General features: G+C 38.6%; 1 protein-coding gene across 1 annotated transcript in view; it reads left to right on the top strand.

Annotated features, from left to right (window-relative positions):
* Positions 1-27,334, top strand: part of INTS8 (integrator complex subunit 8) — a 59,558-nt gene that overhangs the window by 27,494 nt on the left and 4,730 nt on the right. Inside the window, exons 14-23 of the mRNA XM_007934860.2 lie at positions 1,246-1,356; positions 4,129-4,330; positions 11,186-11,307; positions 16,763-16,947; positions 18,049-18,082; positions 19,167-19,223; positions 19,307-19,368; positions 21,850-21,968; positions 23,317-23,420; positions 24,734-24,784. Coding sequence (XP_007933051.1) covers positions 1,246-1,356; positions 4,129-4,330; positions 11,186-11,307; positions 16,763-16,947; positions 18,049-18,082; positions 19,167-19,223; positions 19,307-19,368; positions 21,850-21,968; positions 23,317-23,420; positions 24,734-24,784 — 1,047 coding nt within the window. The remainder of the gene's footprint in view (positions 1-1,245; positions 1,357-4,128; positions 4,331-11,185; positions 11,308-16,762; positions 16,948-18,048; positions 18,083-19,166; positions 19,224-19,306; positions 19,369-21,849; positions 21,969-23,316; positions 23,421-24,733; positions 24,785-27,334) is intronic.

Below are 27,334 nucleotides of genomic sequence, written 5' to 3'. Positions count from 1 at the left end.
TAAAATAGCATTTCAGAGGAATGTAGCTAGCGATACATGGGAAATAACCCATAGGTACAGAATAGATTAAAGTAATAGAGCCATGCTTGTGTATTCTTTTCCTTTGCTAAAGATACAATAAAGCATCCAGAAATTCATGTGTATTTTATGAGGTTTAAACATACAAGTCAGTGAAATGAAAAATTACTGTGAACATTACTTGGGCTTCCTTAGTATTTGCATTATTATTAGCATGTCTGTTTATAGATGAGGATGTATAGTATAATCATTAAAAGAGGGGTTTGGGAGGAAATGCCTGAGTTTGAATCCTAGCTCTATAGTTACTGTGTAACCTTAGACAAGTTAATTAACTTCTCTGTGCCTTGTTGTTGTTGTTATTGTTTGCCGTCGAGTCGGCCCCGACTCATAGCGACCCCTCCTTGGGTTTCCGAGGCAGTATCACTACGGAAGTAGGATTGCCTTAGTTTTCTGATTTGTAAAATGGGGATAATATTTTCTACTTCATAGTTTTGTGATATATGTAAAACTCCTAGAACCTGGTCCTGAGTAAATAAATACTCAACAAATATTAATTGTTACATTATTATTAAGCTAACTTTTAAAATAGGAAATTTGATTATATCACTAGGCTGTTGATGAAAGTAGCACTAATAGAACTCAATGAATCGTATTTGATTATTTGAAACAAAGCAAATAATTTTACTCTTCTTTTGGTCCATGGCCAATAATTCCAGACCAGCAGGAGGAGAAGGTATTTTAGGAGTATAGAGCAGGTTTAGTGGGCGTGACCCAAGAACAAGATACAACTCCTGGGAAATGTGTCAGCAGGAGCCAGCTGCATTCTGTGACATACTGGTGTTATAGGATGGCTCCTATATTATAGGATGGCGCTGGAGAATGGTCTAATACAATGTACATGTTCCTCCCCATCCCTGGACCTGTTCATGCCATCCTCACAGCTGGAGACTAAAAGACAAAAATATTATATCAGAGTTTTTGCTTTGTTTTTCTGTAGACCATCCTTCAGAAAATTCTAATCCACTGACTATTTATTAGTGGTTCATTCTAGTGAATATGGTTTATTGACTAGCATTTCATTATGTTATTTTCCTTTCTCTTAACAAATGATCTATGAATGATTAGTTTCTTTTTTTTTTTTTTTAATGAAATTGAAGATTATTGGAAGATTTTTGTATAGATTTGGCTCTCTCTTTTTGTGTATTTATGTATTTTTATGTCTTCTAGTGGGAAATACCTTCTGTTTATAGCGGTGTTATCCTGGGAATTAAAGACAATTTAACAAGAGATTTGGTTTATATTCTCATGGCAAAAGGTTTGCACTGCAGTACTGTTAAGGTGAGTAAAAATGTTTATCAACTACTTGTTAACAGAATGGTTCAGTAATTTTAATTTGAAAGGTGGTTTTTGGTTGGTTCATTTTCCCTTACCACTGGAGTGGTCTTAGGCATATGGATTCTACTCTGAGCCTTTTTGCAAATATAGAGAACATTGTTACTTGTATTCTTTAAGATTCACTTAGTGAAAATTGTATACTAAGATTAAAATCAATCCAAAATACCTTAAGATTACTTTTGTATTGTCTTTTACATAAGGAGTTTGCAGTCTGTCTAGGAAGTTGAGACATAAGTGAAAAATTATATAAAGTAGGATGTTTGTATGATAAATAGTTCTGTTAAGTTCTGTAGGACTGCTAAAGACAGCATATGGAAGTTGGAACTACTGAGCTCAAGCTGAGGTTAAGTGAGAGCTAGGTAAAGGAGAAGGCACAAGATTCTGAAGAGGTGAGGAAAATCTGAAAGGCAAGAAAGAAGATGGTAGATGAGAGGACTGGAAGCAGTGTGCTATGCTGTTATTAGTAACAGTTGTTTGGTGAGGTCAAGCCAGTGATGAGACTAGGCAGGGAGGCAAGACCCAAACTGGAAAAACCCCTGGGAGTTTCGTTAAGGAGTTTGGTTTTTCAGGACCAGCAGTCTTCTGTCTGAATTACACAGTTAGAAGTTCCAGATAAAAGGGAAACAGTCCACAACTGGTCCCTTCTCTTAGTAATCTTTACTAAAGTTGATCTGCCTGTAAACATTCCTACGGTCCACATAACATGTTGGTTTTCCATTCCCACCTCTCTTTTCACAATAGTCCTTTTCCTGCCTCCTTGAAAAAAGTTGGGGTGTCTTTATTTCTGTTACTTTGTTGTTGTTATGTGCCCTCGAGTCGCCCCGACTCATAGCGACCCCTCCTTGGGTTTCCGAGGCAGTATCACTAGTATCACTACGGAAGGAGGATTGCCCAACCTTCCTTCCGAGGAGTGGCTGGTGTAGTAAGATTTAAAAGCATCAACTCTCCTTGGTCTTCCTTACCCATTGTCCAGCTTTCACATGCATATGAGGGAATTAAAAATACAATGGCCTGAGTTAGGCACACCTTAGTCTTTAAAGAGACATCTCTGCTCTTCAGCACTTTAAAGAGGTCTTTTGCAGCAGATTTTCCCAGTGTAGTACAGTCTTCTGATTTCTTGACTGTTGCTTCCTTTGATGTTGACTGTGGAACCAAGTGATAAGAAATCTTTGATAACTTCAATCTTTTCCCCATTTACTGTGATGCTGCTTACTGGTCCACTTGTGAGGATTTTTGTTTTCTTTATGTTGAGGTATAGTCCATACTGCAGACCATAGTTTTTAATCTTCATCAGTAAGTCCTTCAAGTTCTCTTCACTTTCAGCAAGAAAGGTGTAGTGTCTATGTATCACAGGTTGTTAATGAGCCTTCCTCCAGTCCTGATGCTGCGCATGTAGCTGGTAGCTACTATAATGGACTATGCAGTTCGAGGTAACTGTGAATCGTCAGAAAGTTTATAATAGGATGTAACTGGTTGCATATACAAAATCATCAGTTTTTCTCCTATCCCAAAAATAACACGAAGAGACAGTTCTACAATTTCATATACGTGGTTTCGTTTATTACTCACAACAGAACTTGTTAGAAGGTATTATATCACTTTTAATAGTGAGAAACCAGAGATGAAAATTCTCCCAGGTCACATGGTTAGTAAGTGGTGGCACGAGTGTTAGAAGGGATGGAGAAAAGAGAACATATTGGAGAAATATCTAAGAGATAAAATCTATAACTGATTAGTAATTAATTTGCTGTGAAAATTAAGAGAGCAAAGACTTGAGGACAGTGTTGAGATTTCTTTCTGCTTTAGGTGACAGGGCCAGCAACTGAATGTCCATTAAAATATTTTTGAAGAGCAGACTATGAGTTCATGTGTGATTGGCAACATGAGCCTGAAGGTTGGTGTAAGGTCTGGGCTAGGGATGCAGATTGGTGAGCCATCAAAGATCCCCTGAGTAGAACATACCTGGAGCACAGAATGCTACACTGTGTCCAGGAAAGAGTGGTGTGATGGGCTACTGGGACTCCAAATGTGGAGTCCCAGTAGCCAGAAGAATAGAGAAGGTCAAGGTAAAGAAAGGGAATAGCACTGGAATGTGGCACTCAAGTCCAGTGAAATAACTGAAAACTGTTCAGGACATTGGACAATTACAAGTCTTTGGTTAATGAGAGCTATATCTTTGGAGTGATATGGGAAGAAGCTGGATGTAGGAATGAGTGAGGCATGTGGAAAGAGAGAATAATGAGTGACAACAGCTCTTTTGAAAAATTGGAATGAGATGGATAGGAAAGGGCTTGGATACTAACTGATCTGATTTATTAGTCAATTTGATTAGCCAGGATTCTAGAATGTGAAAAAATGGATCTAACTCTGAACATCTTAGGTAGAGAAAGGGGACTTGTTAATAGATTTTTACATCTATACTACATAAAAGTCTTTGTTTCGTTCATGTATGATTTATGTAAAACTTGTTTAGTAATACAGTGTATATTTTATACCTATTGATATAAAAATTGTAGAATTAAATATTTATTGGACTAAATCAACAATACAGAGATGATGAAAAGATAAAATAGCCTCAGACCACCACCACCCCAGGATAACCAGTGCCAAACGTTTAAATTAATCCCTCTGCTTCCTCTGTTCTTATACGGACACGTGTTTGCTTTTACTTCAGAGCAAAGGTGATTCAGGCTGTTCTGTTCTTTATTTTTATAGGACTTTGCCCATGCTAAACAGCTTTTTGCTGCTTGTTTGGAGTTGGTGACAGAGTTCTCACCAAAGCTTCGTCAAGTCATGCTGAATGAGATGCTGCTTTTGGATATTCATACACATGAAGCTGTAATAGGACAATCAGGAGAGAGACCTCCTTCTGACCTCATTAGTAGGGTTCGAGGATATCTGGAAATGAGACTTCCTGGTAAGACTGTTTCTCAAAGCTGCATTTAAGAAATTCAGTCTTCATATGATTGTGGGGAAAATGTAAAATAGCATTTACTTGATCTTTTACTATGTATAAAAAGTTACAAATTCTTCATGGATACATTGAAGTGTTCTAGAAATTTCTATTCACAATGATACTGTAATTTGTTATGATCCACACAGTCAAATGCCTTTCCATAGTCAATAAAACACAGATAAACATCTTTCTGGTATTCTTTGCTTTCACCCAAGAGAAACCTGTACATAGAGGCAAGTCATTTGAACAGAACAAGGGGATACTGCATGGTTTACAGTCAGCAACGGTGTGCGTCAAGGTTGTATCCTTTCACCATACTTAGTCATTCTGCATGTTGAGCCAATAGATCTGAGAAACTTGACTATATGAAGAGCCATGGCATCAGGATTAGAGGAAGACTCTTTGACAACCTGTGATACACAGATGATACAAACTTGCTTGCTGAAAGTGAAGAAGACTTAAAGCACACACTGATGAAGATCTAAAACTAGTCTTCAGTATGGATTACACCTCAACATAGAGAAAACAAAAGTCCTCACAACTCAACCAATAAGCAGCATCATGATAAATGGAGAAAAGGTTGAAGTTGTCAAGGATTTAATTTTACTTGGATTCACAATCAATGCCCATGGCAGCAACAGTCAAGAAATCAAACAATGTATTTGTGGTGGTTATGTTTGTGTGTCATCTTGGTTGGGCCTGGTTGAGTGGCCGGGCAGCTGGATGTGGTATTCCCCATGATGAGACTGGTAATCAACTCCATGGTGGAATCTACTGTCAGCAGCTGAGTAGCTGCCCTAGGGATGTGGTCTGCTTCCTGTATGTAAGGAGCAGCCTTGGGGAATGGTCTCTAGCTTATGGCACGCTTGAACCCTGCACGTAGCCGTGTCATTATTCAGCAGCCTGCCATGCTCTACCGACCTTGGGACTTTCGATGGACTTAAATTAATGGCCTGCTGTGTGGTTTGGTAACATCGGGACTGTGCCATTTAATTTGTTCACCTTGGGTTTGTTAGCCTCAGCAGCCAGTAGCTGCCTGAGTGAAGGGATATCTCTAGCTTCAGTGGACCAGGAGCAAGAGGCAGAACTAAAGCCCAAGGTCAAGGGGCTTTCACACAGCCCCTGGAGCCTGGCACTTTGAACTTGGACTTCTAGCCTCCCAAACTATGAGAGAATAAATTCCTGTTTGTTACCATTTGTGGTAATTCTGTTAGAGCGGTACTAGGTAACCAGGACAGTATTGCATTGGGCAGATGTGTTGCAAAAGACCTCTTTAAAATGTTAAAGAGCAAAGATGTCACTTTGAAGACTAAGGTGCGCTGACCTAAGCCATGGCATTTTCAGTAGCTTCGTATGCATGTGAGAGCTGGACCATGAATAAGGAAGGCCGCAGAAGAATCGATGCACTTGACTTGTGGTGTTGGAGAGGATTATTGAATGTACTGTAGACTGCTCGAAGGACAAACAACTCTGTCTTGGAGGAAGTACAGCCAGAATGCTCTTTAGAAGTGAGAATGGCCTTCCTTCATCTCTCATACTTTAGTTATGTTGTCAGAAGGGACTAGGCCCTAGAGAGAAATACCAGGCTGGGTAAAGTAGAGGGTCAGTGACAAAGGGGAAGACCTTTAATGGGATGAACTGAATAGTGGCTGTGATGATGTGCTCACACGTGGCAATGATTGTGAGGATGGCCCAGGACTAGGCATTGTTTTCGTTCTGTTGTACATTATGTCACAGTTCGTTAGACCAGCTCAACGGCAGCTAACAACAATGTAAAAAGTTATTTCTCTCTTGAAACAGTTTGGGTGTGGAATTCAATTGAGAACATTAAGAAAATGTAGGAAACTATTAGTTTGCTAGGGCTGCTGTAACAGTAATACAAACTAAGTGACTTAAAACAACAGAAATTTATCCTCTCAACTGTTCTGGAGGCTAGAAGTCGAAATCAAAGTATTGGCAGTATTGTGCTCTCTCCAGAAGTTCTAGGGGAGAATCCTTCCTTGCCTCTTGGTAGCTTCTGGTTGTTGTTGTTGTTGTTGTTATGTGCCGTCGAGTCGGCCCCCGACTCATAGCGACCCCTCCTTGGGTTTCCGAGGCAGTTATCACTACGGAAGTAGGATTGCCCAACCTGCCTCCCAGCAATCTTTGGCATTCCTCGGTTTGTTGCTGCATCACTCCCGTTTCTACTTCCATCTTCACGTGACATTCTCCACTCTGCATGTGTCTGCGGGTGTTCTCTTTATCTTACAGGGATACCAGTCATTACATTTAGGGCCCACCCTAATCCAGAATGACTTCATCTTAACTGATTATCTATGTGCAAACACTCTTCCAAGTAACATCACCTGAGTTCCAGGGGACTGGAGATTGGACCCACTGTAGAGTTTCAGGGTATCCTGTGAAAAGAAACACAGCTGCTGGAATGTGTGGGGAAGTGCTTATTTTATCTTTATCACTATTAAAAAGCCACCTCACACTGATGGGCAGTGGACATGTAGTCATGTTTTAGAAATAGCACTTGAGCGTCCAATTCTAATTGTAAATATCTTAGTGTGGAAAGGGGCTTGTCATACACATTATCATGTATATGATATAAAAATCTTAGTAAGGTGATGTATTTCTTAATTTTACATGTCTTAATTATAGAGTATTTTAGAGCAATTAAATCATACCATATATAGTTAATACTATAAGCAGTAAAATTGAAGGATAAGGGAAAGTGTTAATTGTTACTACATTTTGATTTTTAGCAGGGACATGTAATCATAAATGATAATTTTTTAGTATTTCATACATAGAATACTTTGGAGCTTTTATGCACCAGTGCCCTTCAGTATAATGTCTTTATGAGAATTGACCCAGTAATATGCTGGTGCTTATTTTTAAAGGTTAGTTTTGTAGATATGGTCTCTTTTAAATTAAAAACAGAAGAATGAAAAACTATTATTTACTGAATGCTAATGACATATCAAAAGAGCTGTCATGGTTTAGTGGGTCAGGCATTTGGCTGCTAACCAGAAGATTGGCAGTTCAAACCCACCAGCTGCTGGGTTTGTATGATTACATGTGCCTGCTAAAAATCAAAATGTAGTAACAATTAACACTTTCCCTTATCCTTCAATTTTACTGCTTATAGTATTAACTATATATGGTATGATTTAATGGAAGGAAGATGGGGCAGTCTACTTCCGTAAAGATTTACAGCCTTGGAAACCCAGTGGGGTCACTATGAGTCGTAATCAACTCGATGGCAGTGGGTTTTTGGGGTTTTTTTTTAGTAACATCACAGGCACAGTTCTCAGATGCTTTAGGTACATAACATATTCAGTCCTTCCAGGAGCTCTATGAAGTAGCTCCAATTTTGTTGTCTCCGTTTTGTGAATCAAGAAACTGAGGCAGAGAGAGGTTAGGAATTGGGCCAAAGTCATACAGCAAGCTGTGGAACTGTGATTCTGTTCTGTCAGGCCAACTTCTGAGCCTCTGCTCTCACCCTTTGAAATGGATAGAAATAATGTTGGTTTATTTGTACGGCGTTTAAACAGTTTTGAGTTGATGTTATTTTCTTTTTATGTTACAGGGCTCAGCTCTGCACACAATTTGTAGAAACCCTTAGTTTAAGCAACTTGTGCTATGACTTGTGTTAGTTATAACTTGTGCTATAGTGTTTAAAATAAGAAGGAAAAGATGTATTGTTTCAAATAGGAAAGATAAGAGAACAATTTTCTCCTTAGGCACAGTTTTGTTTTTGTTTTTTCCTTTAATTTGATTTTGATTTGGGTGAAGATTTACAGAGTAAATTCACTTTTCATACAGCATTTCACATACATTTTGTCTCATGTCATTGACCAAAATTTACAATGCAACAGCTCCCCTCCCACTTTGTCCCCATAGTTACCTCTCCCCAGTGACCATCCCTCCATACTCTTCTGCGCCCTGAGCTGTCTCCCTGTGCATAAGCCGCCCTTCCTTCTCCCATGATTGTTCTCTCCAGGGCATGTGTCTACTTGAGGTAAATGTTTAACTCACGTGCCTGTACTTTGTTTGGCTGGAAACCACAGGTGTGGGTTCAGTTCCAGACCTGAAAGGCAGCTAGGGGCCATAGTCCCAGTGGTTCCACCAGGCTCCATTGGACCAGCAAACCTGGTCCCCACCTTCTTTTTTTTTTTCCTCCAAATGATTTTGAGTTTTGTTCCACATTGTTCTCCCTCTCTATACAGGATCTTCTACATCCCTTCCAAGTGGATGACAGTGGTAGCCGGGCACCATCTAGTTCTTCTGGTCTCATACTTGTATAGGTTGCAGATCGGATGGTGTACCAGTCGCTAGGACTGATTGTTTCCATTAATTTTGCTTTTCTTCTTTCTTCTTGATGAGGAGAGACCCATCGTTGCACATAGATGGCAGCTTGCTAGCTTTTAAGATCCCAGTTGCTACTCGCCAAAGTAGGAGGTGGAACAATGTGTTGTATAGTATGTTATGCCAATTGAGCTTGATGTCCCCTGCGACTATGGTCCCAAGCCCGCAGGATCAACTACTCGGTCGCTCTGGGTAGCTGGCTGTGACCAAGCAATGACCATAACCTTGCCCCTTGTCAGCTCTACTATACACCTGGGAATTCTGATCATTCACATAAACTTATAGGACCATTGTCTGCCAACCCTATATATGATCTTGGATACACTCCCCATTTAGACATACCTAATTGTTTAGCCTGTCCACCTATCTATCCGTCCATATACACATGTTTGCTTTCACTGACAACTCAGTACTGTATATGCAAAAGGGTTCATATTTGTTGTCTGTACTTCCCATGTACCTCTCTATGTCTTTCTCATCCTCAATGCTGCCATATTGGTCACTCACATTTGGTACATTGCCCTTCTCTTCACCCAAATCAATATTTATCTCTATCTATCTAACAGCCTTCCCTCCCCTCCCCTCCCACCCCTGTAACCAACAAAGAAAATTTTCTCCAATAGATAAACCTTTCCTTAACTTTTACAATAACGGACTAATACAATATTTGTCCTTTTGTAACTGACTTATTTCACTCAGCATAATGCCCTCCAAGTTCATCCACGTTATGCGGTGTTTTGCAGATTCTACATTATTCTTTAGCATTGCATAGTATTCCGTTATGTGTATGTACCATAGTTTGGTTATCCATTCTTCAGTTGATGGACATCTAGGTTGTTTCCATGTTTTGGCTATTGTAAATAGTTAGGCACAGTTTTTTGTCTTTGAGTTTTTGGCTGAGACTAAGTTATTTGGCTATTGATTTGCTTACAACCCTGTATTTCATTGCTACTGTGTAGAGTTGGGGTCGTAGGCAGGGTCTCTGTGCAGTTGTGGGGACATATGTGTATAAAGGTGTCATCTACTGCCTTCTCCGCCTTCCCATTATTTTTTGGGGGAAGAAAATTGTTCTCTAGTGATAGTGGGCCAATTTTGAATGAACTAGATGTATATCCTCTACTGAAAACAAAGAGAAGCACATTTATGTGGGGTTGACCTGGCTTTATTACCAGGACAAGAAGTGATCTTAACTGACAACACCCCCCTCTTTCAGTTTTCATACATTATTTCTATCTAAAGGCTACAGATTAACTATTCTAAAACTAATAATGTTTTTGAGGTGAGATCCCCAACTTTTAATAACTTCATAGCTAATAACCCTGTATGACAAGTCCTCTCATTTGTCAACAGGTGAACTAGGAAGTTGTACTGCTCATAGCCAGGAGCTTTGGTGGCGCAGTGCCTAAAGCATTTGACTGCTTACCAGAAGATTGGCAATTTCAAACCCACCAGCCACTCTGTGGAAGGAAGTTGGGGCAACCTATTTCAGTAAAGAGTTATTGCTTTAGAAACCCAATAGGGGTTGCTGTGAGTCAGAATCGACTTAATGGCAGTGAGGTTTTTCTTTTTTTTTTTTAGTTCTGTAGATCCTTTGCTATAATTACATCATGGCATGTTTGGGCACACCTGATTTTTAAAATTTCTAAGCTAAAATTACAGTGGTTATGCTTCATGGTACATAATTGGGAGACCTTAACAGTTCCTTTTTCTATTTACTTGAAAAGATCAAACATGACCTTCTGAGGAGAGACTTGGCCCTGCCCCTTGGTACTCCCTTAGCTTAGTCGTCAGTTCACTTTCAAGGGACGTAAGATGGATTTCTGTTGAGAGACATGTCCTTGCTATGTTTCTTGATTTCAGCAAGAGAGTGTAGTCCTATTCTAGCTCCTGCATGTGACTCTGGACTTACTGATAATGAATCACTATATTGGAAAAGCTTAAAAGAAAATTTAATTTCCAGTTCACTGCCATTCAGGTTATCTTTCAAAAGCTCAGCCAGAGGGAACTATGGAGTATTTCTTTTTCTTTTTTTTGCTCCCACTGCCCCACCCCTCACCCCCCATAACAAAGAAAGTTTCCTTCTATATATGAACATTCCCTTGACTTAAAAAAAAAAAAAAATTTTTATTTTAATTTTTGTTTGCAGTGTTCCCTCCCCTCCCCTCCTACCCCTGGTAACCAGCAAAGAAAAAAAAGTTTTCCATCCATATATAAACTTTTCCTTGACTTTTTACAATAATGAACTAATACAATATTTGTCCCTCTGTAATTGACTTACTTTACTCAGCGTAGTGTCTGTGTAGGATTTCTTAAAGGATATTGAGTCTTTTTATTCCTTTGGATTACGCAAGATCCTCCAGGTCCTACGCAGTGAACCCCACATCATATTATACCACTTCTTACTTTTTTTCAACTGAATTAATATTTTTGCTCAATGCTACTTTCTTCTTTGCTTTTTAGATATTCCTCTCCGTCAAGTTATAGCTGAGGAGTGTGTTGCTTTTATGTTAAACTGGAGGGAAAATGAATACCTTACACTACAAGTTCCTGCATTTCTGCTTCAGAGTAATCCATATGTGAAGGTAATTGAGGTCTAATTTAAGCTAAAGGAGTATTAGAATGATACTGTTATACCTGCTTCTTTAGATTTATATGACTTTGGGAACTTATCTGATTTCTGTGATATACCATCAGGGTGGACAAATGCTTGTTGTTTGTAGTTAAAAGCATAGTTTTTGATAATTCACTTGACTTTGCCCTATTGAATATATTTTTTCTAATACCTGATAGCTCTAATAAGAATGCAAACATGAAGTGTTTAGTTAACCAGCAACATTTTGGTATAGTTCCGTGCCAGGCTAGAAGTTAGTCAGCTTTTCTTGCTTTGGTTCTTATAGCTGAACTCTGGTTTTAAAGTATGGGAGGCAGAGAGAGGTACAGTGGGTGTGAGCTGGTGGAAACCGTCAAGGGTGCACTTCTGCCCGGTTTCCATTTGATCACCTGTTCTTCTTCAGGACCTCTCAGCTCCTCTAGTTTATTTAATACAGCTTATTACTGTATATTATTACTGTATGTGCGAAATGTTTCATTCAGTGAATTCATATTAAGGTATTTAGAATCTAACCTTTTCCCCATTTAAAATAATGTTTCTCTATCTTCCGTTTTCTCTCATCTCGCTTCTTCTGTTTTTTTCTTATCCCTCCCAAATATGACTAGAGTCTCTTTAAGCATTTTTCAGGCCATTGAATTAAATTAGAGTGCCTAGATGACCTGTTGTTATCATTCACCCATTTTTAGCTTCAGTTTTCTTAATTATATCTGTCCTCTGCTGCAGAAAATGCTTCTGGGTGAAAAAGATACCAGAAATAAAATGAGACTGGAGGATGTCTCTTAGAGTCTTTCATTGGGTTATTATGTACCCTGAATAAACAGTGGGCTTTTCTCTTTTTTTTTTTTGGTCTTTGAAAAGAACTAAATTAAAGAGTGATTTCTTAAAATTTTTATAACTCTTTTTTGCACATTTGGTATTTCAGATATCCTGATTCTTATTGTTTACATTACCTTTTGGCTACTCTTCTTTATCTGCCCTGTCTTATCTTTAATTCATAATCCTTTAAATCTGTGGTTATCTGGGAACTTGTGCACGACTGTACCCTTCTTACACTTTTCTTTGGTCATTTATTTCTTCCACCAGGTTCCATGTATGTCCTTCTAGAAGCTGAACTTACTTCATTTTAATCCTCTGAAGATTTATTTTTTCCTTTGAAGATTTATTGATTTCTCTAGTTTATTTCTGCTTTCCTTCTTTACAACTATTTTTAGAAAATTTATGTTGTACTTGAATCATCATTCTTCCTGGAATATTAGGCATGGGATCATATCTTTTTATTAAACCTTCTGGGAAATGAGTTTTTAATGTCTAGGGTACACGTCTGGTCATGCCCAGTAGTCTTTTCTTAGCCTGTAATAAACTCTCAGAGGAGAACCATTTTGTTCCCAGATATTATCATTTCCTCTTAGAATCTTAGTTTGTTGCTCAGTGTAAAGACAATACAGTGATTCCTCTCTTTGCTTCTCTTAGCAGTAAACTTAGTGTTACATCAGGAGAGATGTAAGCATGTCTGTGTGATGAATGTTTGGGAACCTACATAGTGTAAGAGGGCACAGGAAATTGTCTGACCTTGGCTGTGTTACCTCACTGCTTCCTAAAGCCCCCTGATTTGAAGAGTAGTCACTGAGACATCTCATCATCTCATCTGGTAGTTAAGGGTTTTGTGTGCCTCCTGTCTTAGTTGGCCCTTTGTAAATGTCAAGGAAAAAAGAATCAGAGAAAGTCTAGAGTAAGGAATTGTGTTTGGAAAATAATACAATTTAGAGCAATTTTCAAACTTCACATTTGGTGTAGAACATATTCCAAGATAATTAATCATCATTATCATAATGTGTAGGAAAGTCTGGAAGGATGTTTACAATTATTATCTCTGGGTAGTTGCAAAAAGGGCATGAGAGTGATATCTTCTGATTTCCTCCAACCTCACAAGGGGGAAATTGAGTCACTATCAGCAGCCCAAGGCTTATTCCTGTGAGGCCAGACATACTGCCACTCTCCAGCCTTTTTACCAACTCTGACACCAGCCATCCCTCCCATGGCACTCACTGCTTCTCTGCTGAGTTTGATCATTTGTTGCAATGGCCACACAGAACTCACAGATGATACTCACAATTATGGAGTTTATTAGGGGAGTAAATGGCTGTAATTCAAGTTTAGGAGCCCTCTTAGGATACAGTTCTTCTGTCAGGACAGTCTCCCCTCTGCAATGCCCTTAGGCATGCCTCTCTGGCCCTTGGCCCCTCGGCCTGGCCTCTGCCCTGTTACAAAGCTCTTTTAGCTCTGTCAGTTGGTACACCCCACACCGCCAGCAAGCCTCCTGCCCAAAAGCACTCAGCTTTCTTGCTCCGTGGCTGGTAGGCCTGCCGCTCTGTCTCATGCTTCTTGGTTCCACTGCCATCGTCTCTTTGCTGGGCATCTCTGCCAAGGAGATCCAGCACAGGGATCTGTGGTCCAAGGATCCGTTTGCTCCACTCCATCTCCAGCTGTTCTCTCCTGATAGCAGTGAGATCCCTGATTCTGACTTTGGAAGGGCTCATTTTAAGTACAGCAGAATGACAAAGGTAACCAGTCCCCAGATAAGGTTCCGGTAATCTCATGGAAGTTACAAAGATTGGTTGGAAAAGCCATACCAAGTAACTCACTGCACCACAGTAGTGGAATATTTGACAGTTTTAAATAATTTTGTTTCCTTTTTTTTTGCATATTTCCTAATTTGTTTGAATGTATATGAATTATCACATAAAAGAGGAAAGAAAAAAAAATTTTAATTTTGCCTTTTTGTAATAATGTGAAACTGACTAGTGTCCCACTTAGGTCAGATGCGAGGCAGTGTAGTATAATGGAAAGGGCACAGAATTTATAGGCACTTGGATTGTATATATGTAGCAGGGGAGGAGCTGGAGGGGACAGTACTGATAGTGTAGAATAAGAAAAGGCAACGTTTTTACAGTGGCCTACAAGGCCTTTTAACATGCAGGCCATCTTCCTTCCTTGGTTGCTCTTGCCCCTGCTTCTTGTCATGCCAACTCTTGTGCTGGTGTTAGCGAAGTTCTCACAGGTCCCTGAATACACGGGGTTTTCTCCGGGTTCTGCACTTTTGCAGATGCTGTTTGTTCACTTCGCTGGCATACCCTTCCCACTTTTGCTTGTTGGTGATGTTGCTTTGAAGCTTTCCCATATTCCTGTACCTGTAAACAAGTATATCACTTTTTCCTCTTGCTGCCTTTGTACTGTTAACAGATTTTTTGGTTGTGATTATGTTGTTGTTATGTGCTGTTGAGTTGGACCTGACTCATAGCGACCCCTCCTTGGGTTTCCGAGATGGTGTCTCTACAGAAGTAGATTGCCCAATCTTCCTCCCGAGAAGTGGCTGGTGAGTTTGAACCACCAGCCTTCTGGTTAGCAGTCAGGTGCCTTAGGCACTTAAAGTATTTGTTCTCATGCCTCTCTTTTCTATAATACTATAAGCTTCTGAGGACACAAGATTATTACTTTGTCAGCGCTTTACACAATGTCTCGCACATATTAGATACTCAAGAATTTCTGTGGAGTTGATAGATTCGATGGCCAAGACCTCTGTCTGGTTCATACTTAATAAATTTTGTGACTTTAACTTAAACATATGATCCCTGGGAATAGAAAATGAGTTTGCCATAAGGGGCTATGAAAGCACTGGCATTGAACTGCTGTAAATAGCTGCACGTAGAGTGATCCTAGCTGTCTGAGAAGAATATGTTCAGGGGCATGAAGGATGGAATGACCTACTAACTAGACTGTGAACCCTTGATGTCCAATCTCATAGTGTAGGTAGGGTTTTTACATCGTTTTCACTAGCTTTAAAATGTACTCGTACTCTTGTTAATTTTCTTAGGTGTAATCATGAAATTGTGGTTATGTAGGAGAATGTCCTTATTCTTGGAAGACACATTTTGAAGTGTTTAGGGGTGAAATGTCATGTCTACAGCATTAACATGGCTTAACAAAACACTATATGTAGATAGATAGACATATGTTGTTGTTGTTGTTGTTATTTGCCATCGAGTCGGCCCCGACTCATAGCGACCCCTCCTTGGGTTTCCGAGGCAGTATCACTACGGAAGTAGGAATGCCCAATCTTCCTTCCAAGGAGTGGCTGGTGGGTTTGAACCGCCAGCCTTCTGGTTAGCAGTCAAGTGCCTTAGGCACTATGTTACCAGAGCTCCTAGATAGATATATAAAGTAAATATGGCAGAATATTAACAATGTGTCAAGTATGTAAATATTTATCAGACTAGTCTTTTAATTTTTCTACTTTTGAAATTTTTCATAAAATGTTGAAGGGAGCAGGAAGCACCATTTTTTTGTCTTTGTCATAACCCTGCGTCCCCTCTAAAAGAAGCCACCATAAGCAGTGGTGACCCCATTATGATGAAAACTTTCTAGGTCCACTTAGGTAGGGGACTGGGATTTCCTGGGGGCTTGAAATTTTCCTTGTTGCTTCACTCTCCGTAAGAGCCATGATGATGAATAAAAGTGAATAGGAGCAGAGGATAGAGGGCCCCTTCTTTTATGTTCATCCAGGTTTTTGTGTTTCCTTTCAGGGCCTTTTTTCTGTCTGTGCTTTGAGCTCTTCTCCTCTTCGTTGCTGGGGCTCTCCTGCGTCTGAGGTCTTTAAGGCTGCCTCTGTTCCCATCTGTCACTTCCACTAATCTCTTTTTATGAATAATATAAAATTGTCCAGTCTCCTCCTCGTATCAGAAGCGGAGGGCTTGTCCTTTCTTAATTCTACCTTTTCATATCACCACTTGCTGCATCCCAAGCTGCTGTCATTTTTCTTAGAGAAAACTTGATCTAAATCTCATTGCCTTGTTCTGCCAACTTTAACTTCCTTTTTTCCTAATCAAAAAAAAACACCTTTTTTTAAATAATTAAAGGTAAGAGGGGTTGTGTATGAGTGTTTGAAATTTAACTATTACTTTAATCTCATCTGTAGGCTTTTACCAGAGTGAACATTGCCTTCCATTGTCACACATGTGTTTATATCTTTTTTTTTTGAAGTGGCATCATACTATTTATATTTTGCCATTTGTTTCTCTTTTTAACGTCACAGTTCACATACTTCTGCATTATCTTCATCATCTCATTTTTCAGGTTTGTTCTTATTAGACTATACTTATTTTTGTTCTCATGAGTCTATAATTATTCAGAAACAATGACATTTATATGGTAGAACCAGAGGATCCTCTTCCCAAAACAGATTCAAATCTGTTAGTAACTAGTGAGCCCTAAATCCCTCAGGGATTAGTCTATAGAATGCGCAGCATAAAATAACTGTGCTTGGTATGTTTCGGCAATTTTCCACATGTTAAGTGTATCTTAATAATATAATTATGATGTATGACATTGTAAACGGTCTTTTGTGTAATTTCTCTGTTTTCATGTTATAGCTTGGACAGCTTTTAGCAGCTACCTGCAAAGAACTTCCAGGCCCTAAAGAAAGTAGACGAACTGCTAAAGACCTCTGGGAAGTTGTTGTTCAGATCTGTAGTGTGTCCAGTCAGCACAAACGAGGAAGCGATGGCAGAGTTAGTTTAATAAAGCAAAGGGAATCTACACTAGGTATAATGTATCGGTATGTCTCTACCACATTATTGTTTGAGTTCTTATTTATTTTTCGTGCTAGCTGTATTATTTTAAGAACATTTACCTTTATCCTTGTATATCATAATGATGAACAATCTTAAGAAATTCATGGTGCTAATCTCTGATGGACTTGTCTGCCATGGCCACCCGTGGAAATTGTTTCTGTTTCTATGTTACTTTTGAATCATTTAGTATTATTGTTAGGTGCCATCAAGTCAGTTAGACTCATAGCGACCCTGTGTACAACAGAAGGAAACATTGTCAGGTCCTGTGCCATCCTCACAATCATTTCTGTGTTTGAGCCTGTTGTTGCAGGCACTGTTAGTTTATCTCGTTGAGGTCTTCCTCTTTTTCACTGACCCTCTACCAAGCCACATATCCTTCTCCGGGAATGGTCCCTCCTTATAACATGTCCAAAGTTCATGAGACGAAGTCTTGCCATTCTCCCTTCTCAGGAGTGTTCTGGTTGTAGTTCTTCCAAGAGATTTGTTCTTCTGACAGTCCATGGTATATTCGATATTCTTCACCAATACCATAATCCAACTCAGAAGGAAGGTTGGGCAGTCTACTTTCATAGTGATACTGCCTCAGAAACCCAAGGAGGGGTCGCTATGAGTCGGGTCCAACTCGATGGCACATAACAACACCACCATGATCCAAAGGCATCAATTCTTCTTTGGTCTTTCTCATTCGTTGTCAACCTTCCATACACATTATGAAGCAATTGGGAAAACCATGGCTTGGGTCAGGTGCACCTTAGTCCTCAAAGTGACACCTTTGCTTTTGAACACTTTAAAGACGGCTTTGGCAGCAGACTTGCTCAATGCAATATGTTAGAATCAACTTAAATATATAATCAATTTAAATTCAGACTCAATGGTGTCTAAGATTGAATAGTACTGAAGACTTCATGTGTAATTAAAAAGTGAAAGAAATTTTATTAGGGTCGATTGACAATAGAATATTATACTCCTTTCATACATACAGAATTGAACAAGTAGGAATAATCCTTCACCTATAATTTACTTTCTGATTTCATTTTTGATTTCTAATATTAAATGTGTATACAAAAAATTTTTGTTTTTTGTAGGAGTGAACTGCTTTCTTTTATTAAAAAATTACGGGTAAGTTTTATTAAAAATTGATTTAATTAATATTCCTGGATTTTTTTTTTTTTTAATTGTGCTTTAGGTGCAAATTTAGGTGCAAATTTGTTTTACATTCAACATTTCGTGTACATTTGGTTTCGGTCCCTGGTTACCATCCCCAGCCCTAAGCCACTCTCCTCCCCTCCCTTCCCAGTGACCGCCCCATGCCCTTCATAGTTACGCACTCCTGTCTGTCCTGCTTTTCTTCCTTGTGAGTGTTTCCCCTCTGGTGCCCTGTGACCGATTGCTCCAAGGGATGTGTCTCCATAGAGGATGTGGGTGCATCCCCCCGGGTTGAGTGTCTACGTGTATTCTTATTTACTCTTGGACTGAGAGCCCTTGGGAGTGAGTTTTATTCCAGGCCTGAAGTGTATCCCAGGGCCATACTATTGGGGGTCCCATCAGACTCCATCCAACCAGTAACAATATTCCTGATTTTTATAGAATATGACTGAAGATACTGAGTGCTTCAAATGCTGATTAAATTATTAAGGGACCTGTCATTGTGTTTATCTTTGGTGTTCATTATGAGAGGTAGGATAGTATGAATGGAGCAGCTTATTTTGCATTTTTCTTCCATGTTTTAGTGAATAGAGAAGGTATTTTATAAGTTGTAAAGAAGTCTCTGTAATAGACTACATGTGTTTAACCTGGGTTTATTATAAATTTGCTTAATAGACTTAATGGCCTGTTTATTTATTGGACAAAACTTAGATTCTATCTTTTAAATACTACTTTAACAAATAAAAAATCAGGTTTTTTTTGGAGGGAGCTAGGAGTACTAGTTGAGAAAGACAGCCTATTACTCAGTTTCAGAAGTCATATGGGAAGTTGCACTTGGAGATAACACCATAAGATAGATACTTGACTTGGTATTTTTACATAAATTGTGTGCTGTGATTTTTTCATGAGATTGAAAATAAAATTGCTATTTAATATGCTCCAAACTAAAACAGGGTAAGCGTTTTTTGGAAGAGAAGATACTTGATATCCCTTAGGATGGCAGGAGAAATATTAAAATACATGTAACACTGAGGGTTCTGTGTTTTCTTTCTCACAGGAACCACTGGTTTTGACTATTATCTTATCACTTTTTGTGAAACTTCACAATGTTCGGGTCAGTATTTCATAATTTTGTTTTTTAAAAAAAACTTCGTAAAGAAATTTCTTTTTAACTCACACTTTTTGCTTTCTTTAAAGGAGGATATTGTGAATGATATTACAGCTGAACACATTTCCATCTGGCCGTCCTCCATTCCAAAGTAAGAAGTATTACAGCTTACCTGTTAATAAATAAATTATTTATGCATTTCAAAACCATCTTGATGGATAGAAATAACGTTGATTTACTTTGATTAGAAGGCTACAAATCTGTTTGGATTCCACTGCCAGCTTCATGTTTCTTTATGATAGTAATTCTCTTCTTTGAAATTATGGATAAGGTACAACACTGAAGTAAGAACTAAGATATAGCAGACCTTGGTAGACCACAAGATTTCTTAAGTGACCCTGATAACTTGGCAGTGGGAGAAATGGAAAATCAAGGCTAATCAAAGAAGGACTTTCCATCAGTTTTATAGTATCTTATCCCTTTTACTCAAATCCACTTGAAAATGATGTATTTTCTCCTGTGTTCCTTACAGCTTCCTTCTTTCTTCCTGTAATTGTCAGACCTCTCTTCTTTAGGTAGCCCTAGAAAGTTCTTTAATTACATTAAGAAATCTTTCCTCCTATTTTTATTGCCTGAGAGAATCACAGTAAATGGGGAGAAGAAATGTTCAGATGTTCTCATTTTTCTAGAAGAAAACTCCATTTACCTCTTTCTCTTTCCAGCTGTAACAACTTCTCGAGAGTACAGGAGAGTCAGTTTCCTTATGATAGTTAGTTTTCTTCCCTCTTTCAAGCATCTTCTTACTTTGTGCCTGAAGGGCAGATCCAGGCCTAGTGGCATCTTTGAAGGAGGAAAGGCTGATGTAGGTAGATAAACAGGCAATAGAGAAAGTCATGAGAGTAAGTAATCTCTGTCCATCTCCATCTTAGAGGTTGGAAGCAGCTCTGTGTCTGACAGAGGAGTTTGGAGGGCCCAGAATGGGTGAGTGGCTCTGCCTTCCACTTTCTGAGGCTTGTGGCTCAGAGGAGCACTGTGCCCCATGAAGCAAATGTGCAAGCTTACGGCGTCCCATCCATAGCTGCTGCTAGAATGTATTTTTAACTTTCATATAAAATGTGGTGTATTAAATAGCAATCCAAACATCAGAGAGATAATTTTACCTTTTTAATTGATAGTTCATTAGTTGTACATGTTACCTCTTTGGTGTTACTCTTTGGCCTAACTTTAGACTCTAATGATTGATTTTTACAGAATGTATTTATAAATGAGCTAAAAGATTAGTTTAGAGCCAGACACTTAAGGTTTGAAACTCAGCCATACATTTCCATTGACCAGATGTGTGACCTTGGGTAATTTACTTTCTGTGCTAGTTTCCTTATCTGTAAAATGGGTATAATAATAGTACCTACCTTAGAATGTGAAGATAAATAAGTTAATGTGCTTTTTAAGGTAGGTGTTTAGAGCATTGACTGGCACATAGCAGGCTTAACTAAATGTGACTAAATTTTTAACTAGTAAAAATAGTTTTCTTGAACAAGAGTCTTTAGCTACTTGAACAACAGCATGAGAATGGCACTGGATTAAGTATTATATTAAACACTAATATGTAGATAACATTCTTAGACTTGTTAACATTTTGTAAATTTCTGTAAAATATTAACCAGCTTAACTTATTTATTTGTAAATATGTAATTGTGTGTTCACTAATAGTACCACTGTTCTTTCCCACTGTTGGGGCACCATGATGAGTTATGGTAAAAACCTAACCCACCCTTGAGGACAACAGAAGTAATTTGTGTACATTCACCTTGTAAATAAATGATAGAGCTGTGACTTGTACCGAAGTCTGTCTGAATCCAGAGCCTGTGTTCTCTGCGCTGTGCTTTAGAGCTTCTCAGAGATGGGAGCTGTCCGCTCTGTTTCTTCGATGCTGACCTGGCTTTTGTCTTCCCCGTTTTATCTTCTATGTAATTCTGTATCCTGACACGTCCTGGTTTAATTAGAGTCGGAGCAGCTGGCCCCAATCCCTATCCCTTGCTTGACTCTATTACTACCTAAATGCACTGAAGTGGTATACTTGCTTTAACTACCCTTGACCCCATGAGGGCCGGAGAGACAGCTGGTAATTTAAGGGAGTCATTGGGTCTTGTGAGAAGCCAAAAGGTGAACTTGAGGTCATACAGCCATACATTGTTGGTATGTTTGAGTGCCCACCCCCGACTCTTTTTGGTGGCCTCTTCTAAATAATAGAACTTAAAAATCATTTTTGGGAAATTCTGAGCTGTTTAAATTGTCATAAAAGCAATCTTAAGGGTTTTTGTCTACTACTTTTATATTTCACATGTTTGTAAAAAATTTAAAGATGCTTTATTTTGGTATGGTCTAGTCTACTATGGCAATTTGAAAAAAAGGAAAAAGATTGTTTTCAACTTTTTATGAGAAGCTAGTTTACTATATTTTATCAGACTTACTTGTTTTGATAGTTTTTATATATTTACTGCTAGTAATATTTAACATATTTATGGTCATGGAAATTTTGCCTGTATCTTTTTGTTTGTTTTTATGAAGTGCTTGTATAGAATTTGAAATTGACTTTTAAAAGAGAGATTAATGTCAGATGTCTTTCCTCTAGCCTCCAGTCAGTGGACTTTGAAGCTGTGGCAGTTACAGTGAAAGAGTTAGTTCGGTACGCCCTCAGTATAAATCCGAACAACCAGTCCTGGTTAATTATTCAGGCTGACATTTATTTTGGTAAGTGGATGTATGGTTGCTCTATGATATTTTATTTTGTAGCATTTAAAAGTGAAAATATATTATACGTTTTATTATAATACTTTATTAAAGCATTGCTAAGTATCATTTTAGAGATAGTCTTCCAAGGTAAAATTGAAATAAAATTATAGTTACTATATTTATGCATTTTTTTCTGTGTAGAAACTTTGATTCCAATGACCACTTTTTTTTTTAATAGTGAATATATGTTCATTTAATAAATTGGTAAAACATTCTTAAGGAATAAGGGTAAAGTTTTCCTCTGCAAATTGCTGTTGAAAGATTGTAAAGGCTCTCCATGAGTGCCTGGGTGTCACACATTGATAAGTGCATGGCTTCTAACCAAAAGGCTGGCAGTTCTAAGCCATCCAGAGGCCCTTGGAAGAAAGGCCTGACAGACTATTTCTGAGAGGTCACAGCTGTTGAAAACCCGAGGGAGTGTAGTTCTTTTCTGAAACACACAGGGTTGTCATGAGTCGGAATGGACTCAGTGATAATTGGTTAGAGCCTCTTCAGTCAGTCTTGATAATTATTTGTATTCTTGGAGATAGAATTTCTAATTATTTTTTACCTCTGGTATATGTAAATAGGATTTTCCAACTTGATGTGAAATGCCCGATGTTCCTGTTATTGTACAGATCAAAAAAAATTTCAGACTTTTGTTATCATTTTAGAGACAGGTTTTTAGGAGTTGATATGTTTTTATAGGGAAATTTCAAAATACAGAGAGATTAGACTAAGGAACTCCCATGTACCCACTATACAGCTTTACCAAGTAGTAACTCATGGCCAGTTTTCTTTTGTCTATACCCTCACCTCTGTTACTATCTACTACTGCGTCACACTCCCACTGATTATTTTGAAGCTCAGAAGAGTCTGTTTTCCTGCTTATTTTCACTCTGCCCAAAGAATTTATCAGCAAGAGCGAAATCTCTATATTCAGAATAGAAGTGTTGGTTCCATAACTACTTTGAGAAATTAGGGCATGCTTCTAGTTTGGTCATTTGAGAAATACATAATTCCAAATACTAAATTCTGTACCAGTAAGTTTGACAAGAGATCTGAACTAAACTTTTTGCCTATCAGTTTTAGAAGGCAGAGAATCTACTATGTTGCATCTGTAAAGTGTTTTGTTTTTTTTTTTTTAAAAAAAGTTAGTGTTTTCTCACTGTTGTCCTGGACAGGTACAGTTTTATCCCAAGTCTGTGGTTTGAATCTGCTCTTGTCAAGTCATGAAGTCTTACCTGACTCTCCACAAAAGAGGCCCTGTCTGGTTTTTCAGCTGTTGTATGTGGTGATAGCTAATTCTTTATCTCTGTTTTTTTAGCAACAAATCAGTATTCAGCAGCTCTCCACTATTACCTCCAGGCAGGAGCTGTGTGTTCTGATTTCTTTAATAAGGCCGTGCCCCCTGATGTTTATACAGACCAGGTACGTTGCTTTTGTGGGCTTTCCTTCCTTTTGCCTGACTTCAGGTGTTCCTTCCTGGGCCCAGTTTCTTTCTCGCTCTGCACACTCTCTGCGTGAACGTAATTGTTTCCATGTATGTGGTAACTCCCACATTATTTGCTCTAGGGCAGCTTGCTCTCCTTAATTCTCCATAGACCACTCTGGTAGCGTAGTGCCTAAGGCACTTGACTGCTAACCAGAAGGCTGGCAGTTCAAACCCACCTGCTACTCCTTGGAAAGAAGGTTGCGCAATCTACTTCCATAGTGATACCACCTCAAAAAACCCAAGGAGGGGTCGCTATGAGTCGGGTTCAACTCGAGGGCACATAGCAACAACAACATAGACCACAGCTGTTTGCTTTCTTAAAGACACCTCAGACTCACCATGTCCAGAACTGTTTTGGCATCTTTCTTTGTTTACCAAGGTCTCTCCCTGACAACTCACCCACCCCTCTTTAAAAAAAAGACCAAAAAAAACCCAGACCCACTGCCATTGAGTTGATTCCAACTTATAGTTGAGCATATAGGACAGAGTAGAGCTGCCCCATAGGGTTTCCAAGGCTGTCAGTCCTTACGGAGACAGACTGCCTCATCTTTCTCCCATGGAGTGGTTGGTGGGTTGGAACTGCCAACCTTTTGGTTAGCAGCCCAATGCTTTAACTATAGCACCACCTGAGCTCAATAAAAAAACCAGTAAGCTCAAAATAACATGTTACATTCTTTTACGTTCTTCTATCTGGACCGTCATACTTGGCTCTTCCTTACTGAATCTCCCCACAGCGTCCAACCAGCTGTCAGGTCATACTGGTTCTACCTCCTAAATACCCAATTTTATTTATTCTCTTTCAATATGCACTGCTATTTCCTCTGGCCACCATTATCATAATTTAACACATGATATTTTTAAATATTTAAATAAATAGCTTTAAAAAAATGTTGTTAAGAATATACATGACAAAACATACTCTAATTCAATAGTTTCTGCCTGTTCAATTTAGTGACATTGACTACAGTCTCTGAGTTGCATAATCATTCTTACCCTCCTTCTCTGAGTTGTCCCTCCCCATTAACATAGATTTTCTGCCCCCTGAGATTCCTATTAATCTTTCAATTTGCTGTTATCAATTCAATCCCAGGTAGATAAGCTAAACTGTTGTTTGGCTTTAAGTCTTCAGGGGATATTTTTGTTTTAAGATTTAAAGATAGGCCAGTAGTGTCCAAAATAAATGGCTTTTGAAATAAGTTTTTAAAATTTTTATTAGTTTTTGAAATTAACTGGAATTTTATTTCTGTAGGTAATAAAACGAATGATAAAATGTTGTTCTTTGCTGAATTGCCACACCCAGGTTAGTTTATAATATTGCAATATTGGTTTAATTTCATATATGTCAGAGTTTATAATATATTTAGTATTGTCTGGTAATTAGCTTTAGTTTTCCATATCACAGTTACTTAAATTCATGATGTTTAAAGTGTTTGGCATATTCTTTAAATTTTTAAAGTATTTTCCTAAAATAAAAGTAATATTGATTAAAAACTATTGACCTTTGAATTTTCTACATGGAAAAGAATGATTTTCAAGTATTTTTCTTATATTTTAGAGCAGATATATTAGTCATTAGGGAAATGAAAATCAAAATCACAATAGAAAAACACAATGAGATACTTTATCACACCCAGTAAGGGAAATATAATCAAAAGAAACAGTAACAAGTCCTGGCAAGGATATGGAGAAATTGGAACTCTCATACCTTGCTGGTGGAAATTAAAATGTTGCAGTCTTTTTGAAAAACCGTTTGGCAGTTCCTCAAAAAGTTAAAATTATCATATGATCCAGCAATTCTACTCCTAGGTATATAACCTAGAGAATTGAAAACATATGTTCAAACAAAAACTTGTACATGATTATTTATAGCAGCATTATTAATTATGAATAAAGCTGCCAAAAAGTAGAAACAACCCTAATGGCTATAAAAATGAATGAAGTACTGATATGTGTTACAATATGTTGTGCGAAACCAGGCATAAAAGACCACCTATTACATGGTTCCATTTATATGAAATGTGCAAATTAGACACATTTATAGATAGAAAGTAGATTAGTGTTTGCTTAGGGCTGGAGGGCAGAGGGCGGTTTGGAGGCTGACTGAGGTGGAAGGGATTTCTTTTTGCGGTAATGGAAATGATCTAAAATCGATTATGGTAACGGATGCATACCTTTATGAATATACTGTCTAAAAGTGGACTTTGTGGTATATGAGTGATATCAATCAAAAAATGAAAGATAAAGCATTATGACTGCCATATCTGATTGAAATAGATCTGGTTTGTTTAGTGGTAAGTAGCACTGACAGCCTAAATTTTGTCCAAATGAGCTTCTCTATTTGCCAGCTCTAAAGGGTTGAGTTATGTGTTCTCTGTGCCCTTAAATGTTATGACACTTTTATTTGGCAGTTTTTCCATCTCCTTCACATCAGTTTTCTGAACTGGCTTTTTGCTAACTTATTCGTATAAATTAGAGCTCTAAAAATTTGTGGTTTAGGTGACCAATGAAGAAAATGTTGGGCAGAGAGACACTTGTATAAAGGTTTTTGAAATTAAAATTGGATGGAATCTGTTAAGAATGAGCTGACCACTCCCCCCCAGCATGATCTGCAAGGCCTTTTAAATTACTTAAAGGTTGTATTTATTTATTTATTTATTTATTTATATTGTGATTTAGGTGAAAGTTTACAGAGCAAATTTTCCACACAAAAGTTCACATACACTTTGTCTCATGGTATTGACTGCAGTTTCCCACAATGCAGTAGCTCTCTTCCCACTTCCTCCCCATAGTTACCTCTTCCCTGTGTCCTTTCCTCCCATGCATTCCTGCCCTGCAAGCTGTCTCCCTGTACATACACAGTCTTTCTATTCTCCCATGAATGATCACTCCAAGGGGTGTTTCTGCCTAATGTAAATGTTCAGCTCCTATGCCTGCCTTTTATTTGGCTGGAAGCCATGGGAGTGGGTTCAATTCCATACCTGAAGGGTAACTAGGGGCCATAGTCTCAGTGGTTCCACCAGGCTCTATCAGACCAGCAAACCTGATCTCTCTTTTTTTTTTTTATGATTTTGAGTTTTGTCCCACATTGTTCTCCCACTCTATCTAGGATCTCCTACATAGACCCCCTTCGAGTGGTTGACAGTGGTAGCCGAGCATCATCTAGTTCTTCTGGTCTCATAGTCGTATAGGCTAAGGATCGCATGGTGTACCAGTACCTTGGACTAACTGTTTCCGTGTGTCTTTGGTTTTCTTCATTCTTCCTTGCTCTGGATGAGGAGAGACCCATTGCTGCATCTAGGTGACCACTTGCAAGCTTTTAAGATCCTGGTTACTACTCGTCAAAGTAGGAGGTGGAACAGTGTTTTTGTGTAGTATATTATACCATTTGAGCTTGATGTCCCCTGTAACCATGATGCTGAGCCCACAGGTCCAACTATTTGTTCCCTCTGGGTAGCTGGCAGTGGCCAAGAAGTGACCACAACCTTATCTCTTGTCAGCTCTACTATATATACATGGGTCTTCTTACAGAACATACAAATACACTTGTAGGAACACTGCCAACCCTCCCTATACATGGTCTTGGGTACACTCCCCGCTTCATAGACATACCTATTTGTTCAGCCTGTCCACCCATCTATCCACCCATAGATCAGTGTTTGCCTTCACTGACAGCGTAGTACTGTATGTGCAAAAGCGTTCATCTTTGTTGTCTGTACTTCCTATGCACCTCTGTCTGTTTTCCTGTTCTCAAAGCCACTGTGTTGATCGCTCACATTTGTTACATTGCCCTTCTCTTCACCCAAATCAGTACTTGTCTCTACCTATCTAGCAGTGTTCTCTCCCTTTCCCT

This window comes from Orycteropus afer, unplaced genomic scaffold (assembly GCF_000298275.1).
Source record: "Orycteropus afer afer isolate SDZICR_OR568_19922 unplaced genomic scaffold, OryAfe1.0 scaffold00021, whole genome shotgun sequence".
NCBI lineage: Eukaryota > Metazoa > Chordata > Mammalia > Tubulidentata > Orycteropodidae > Orycteropus > Orycteropus afer.
Note: the sequence above shows the minus strand (reverse complement) of the source record. Positions and strands in the feature narration are given on the sequence as shown.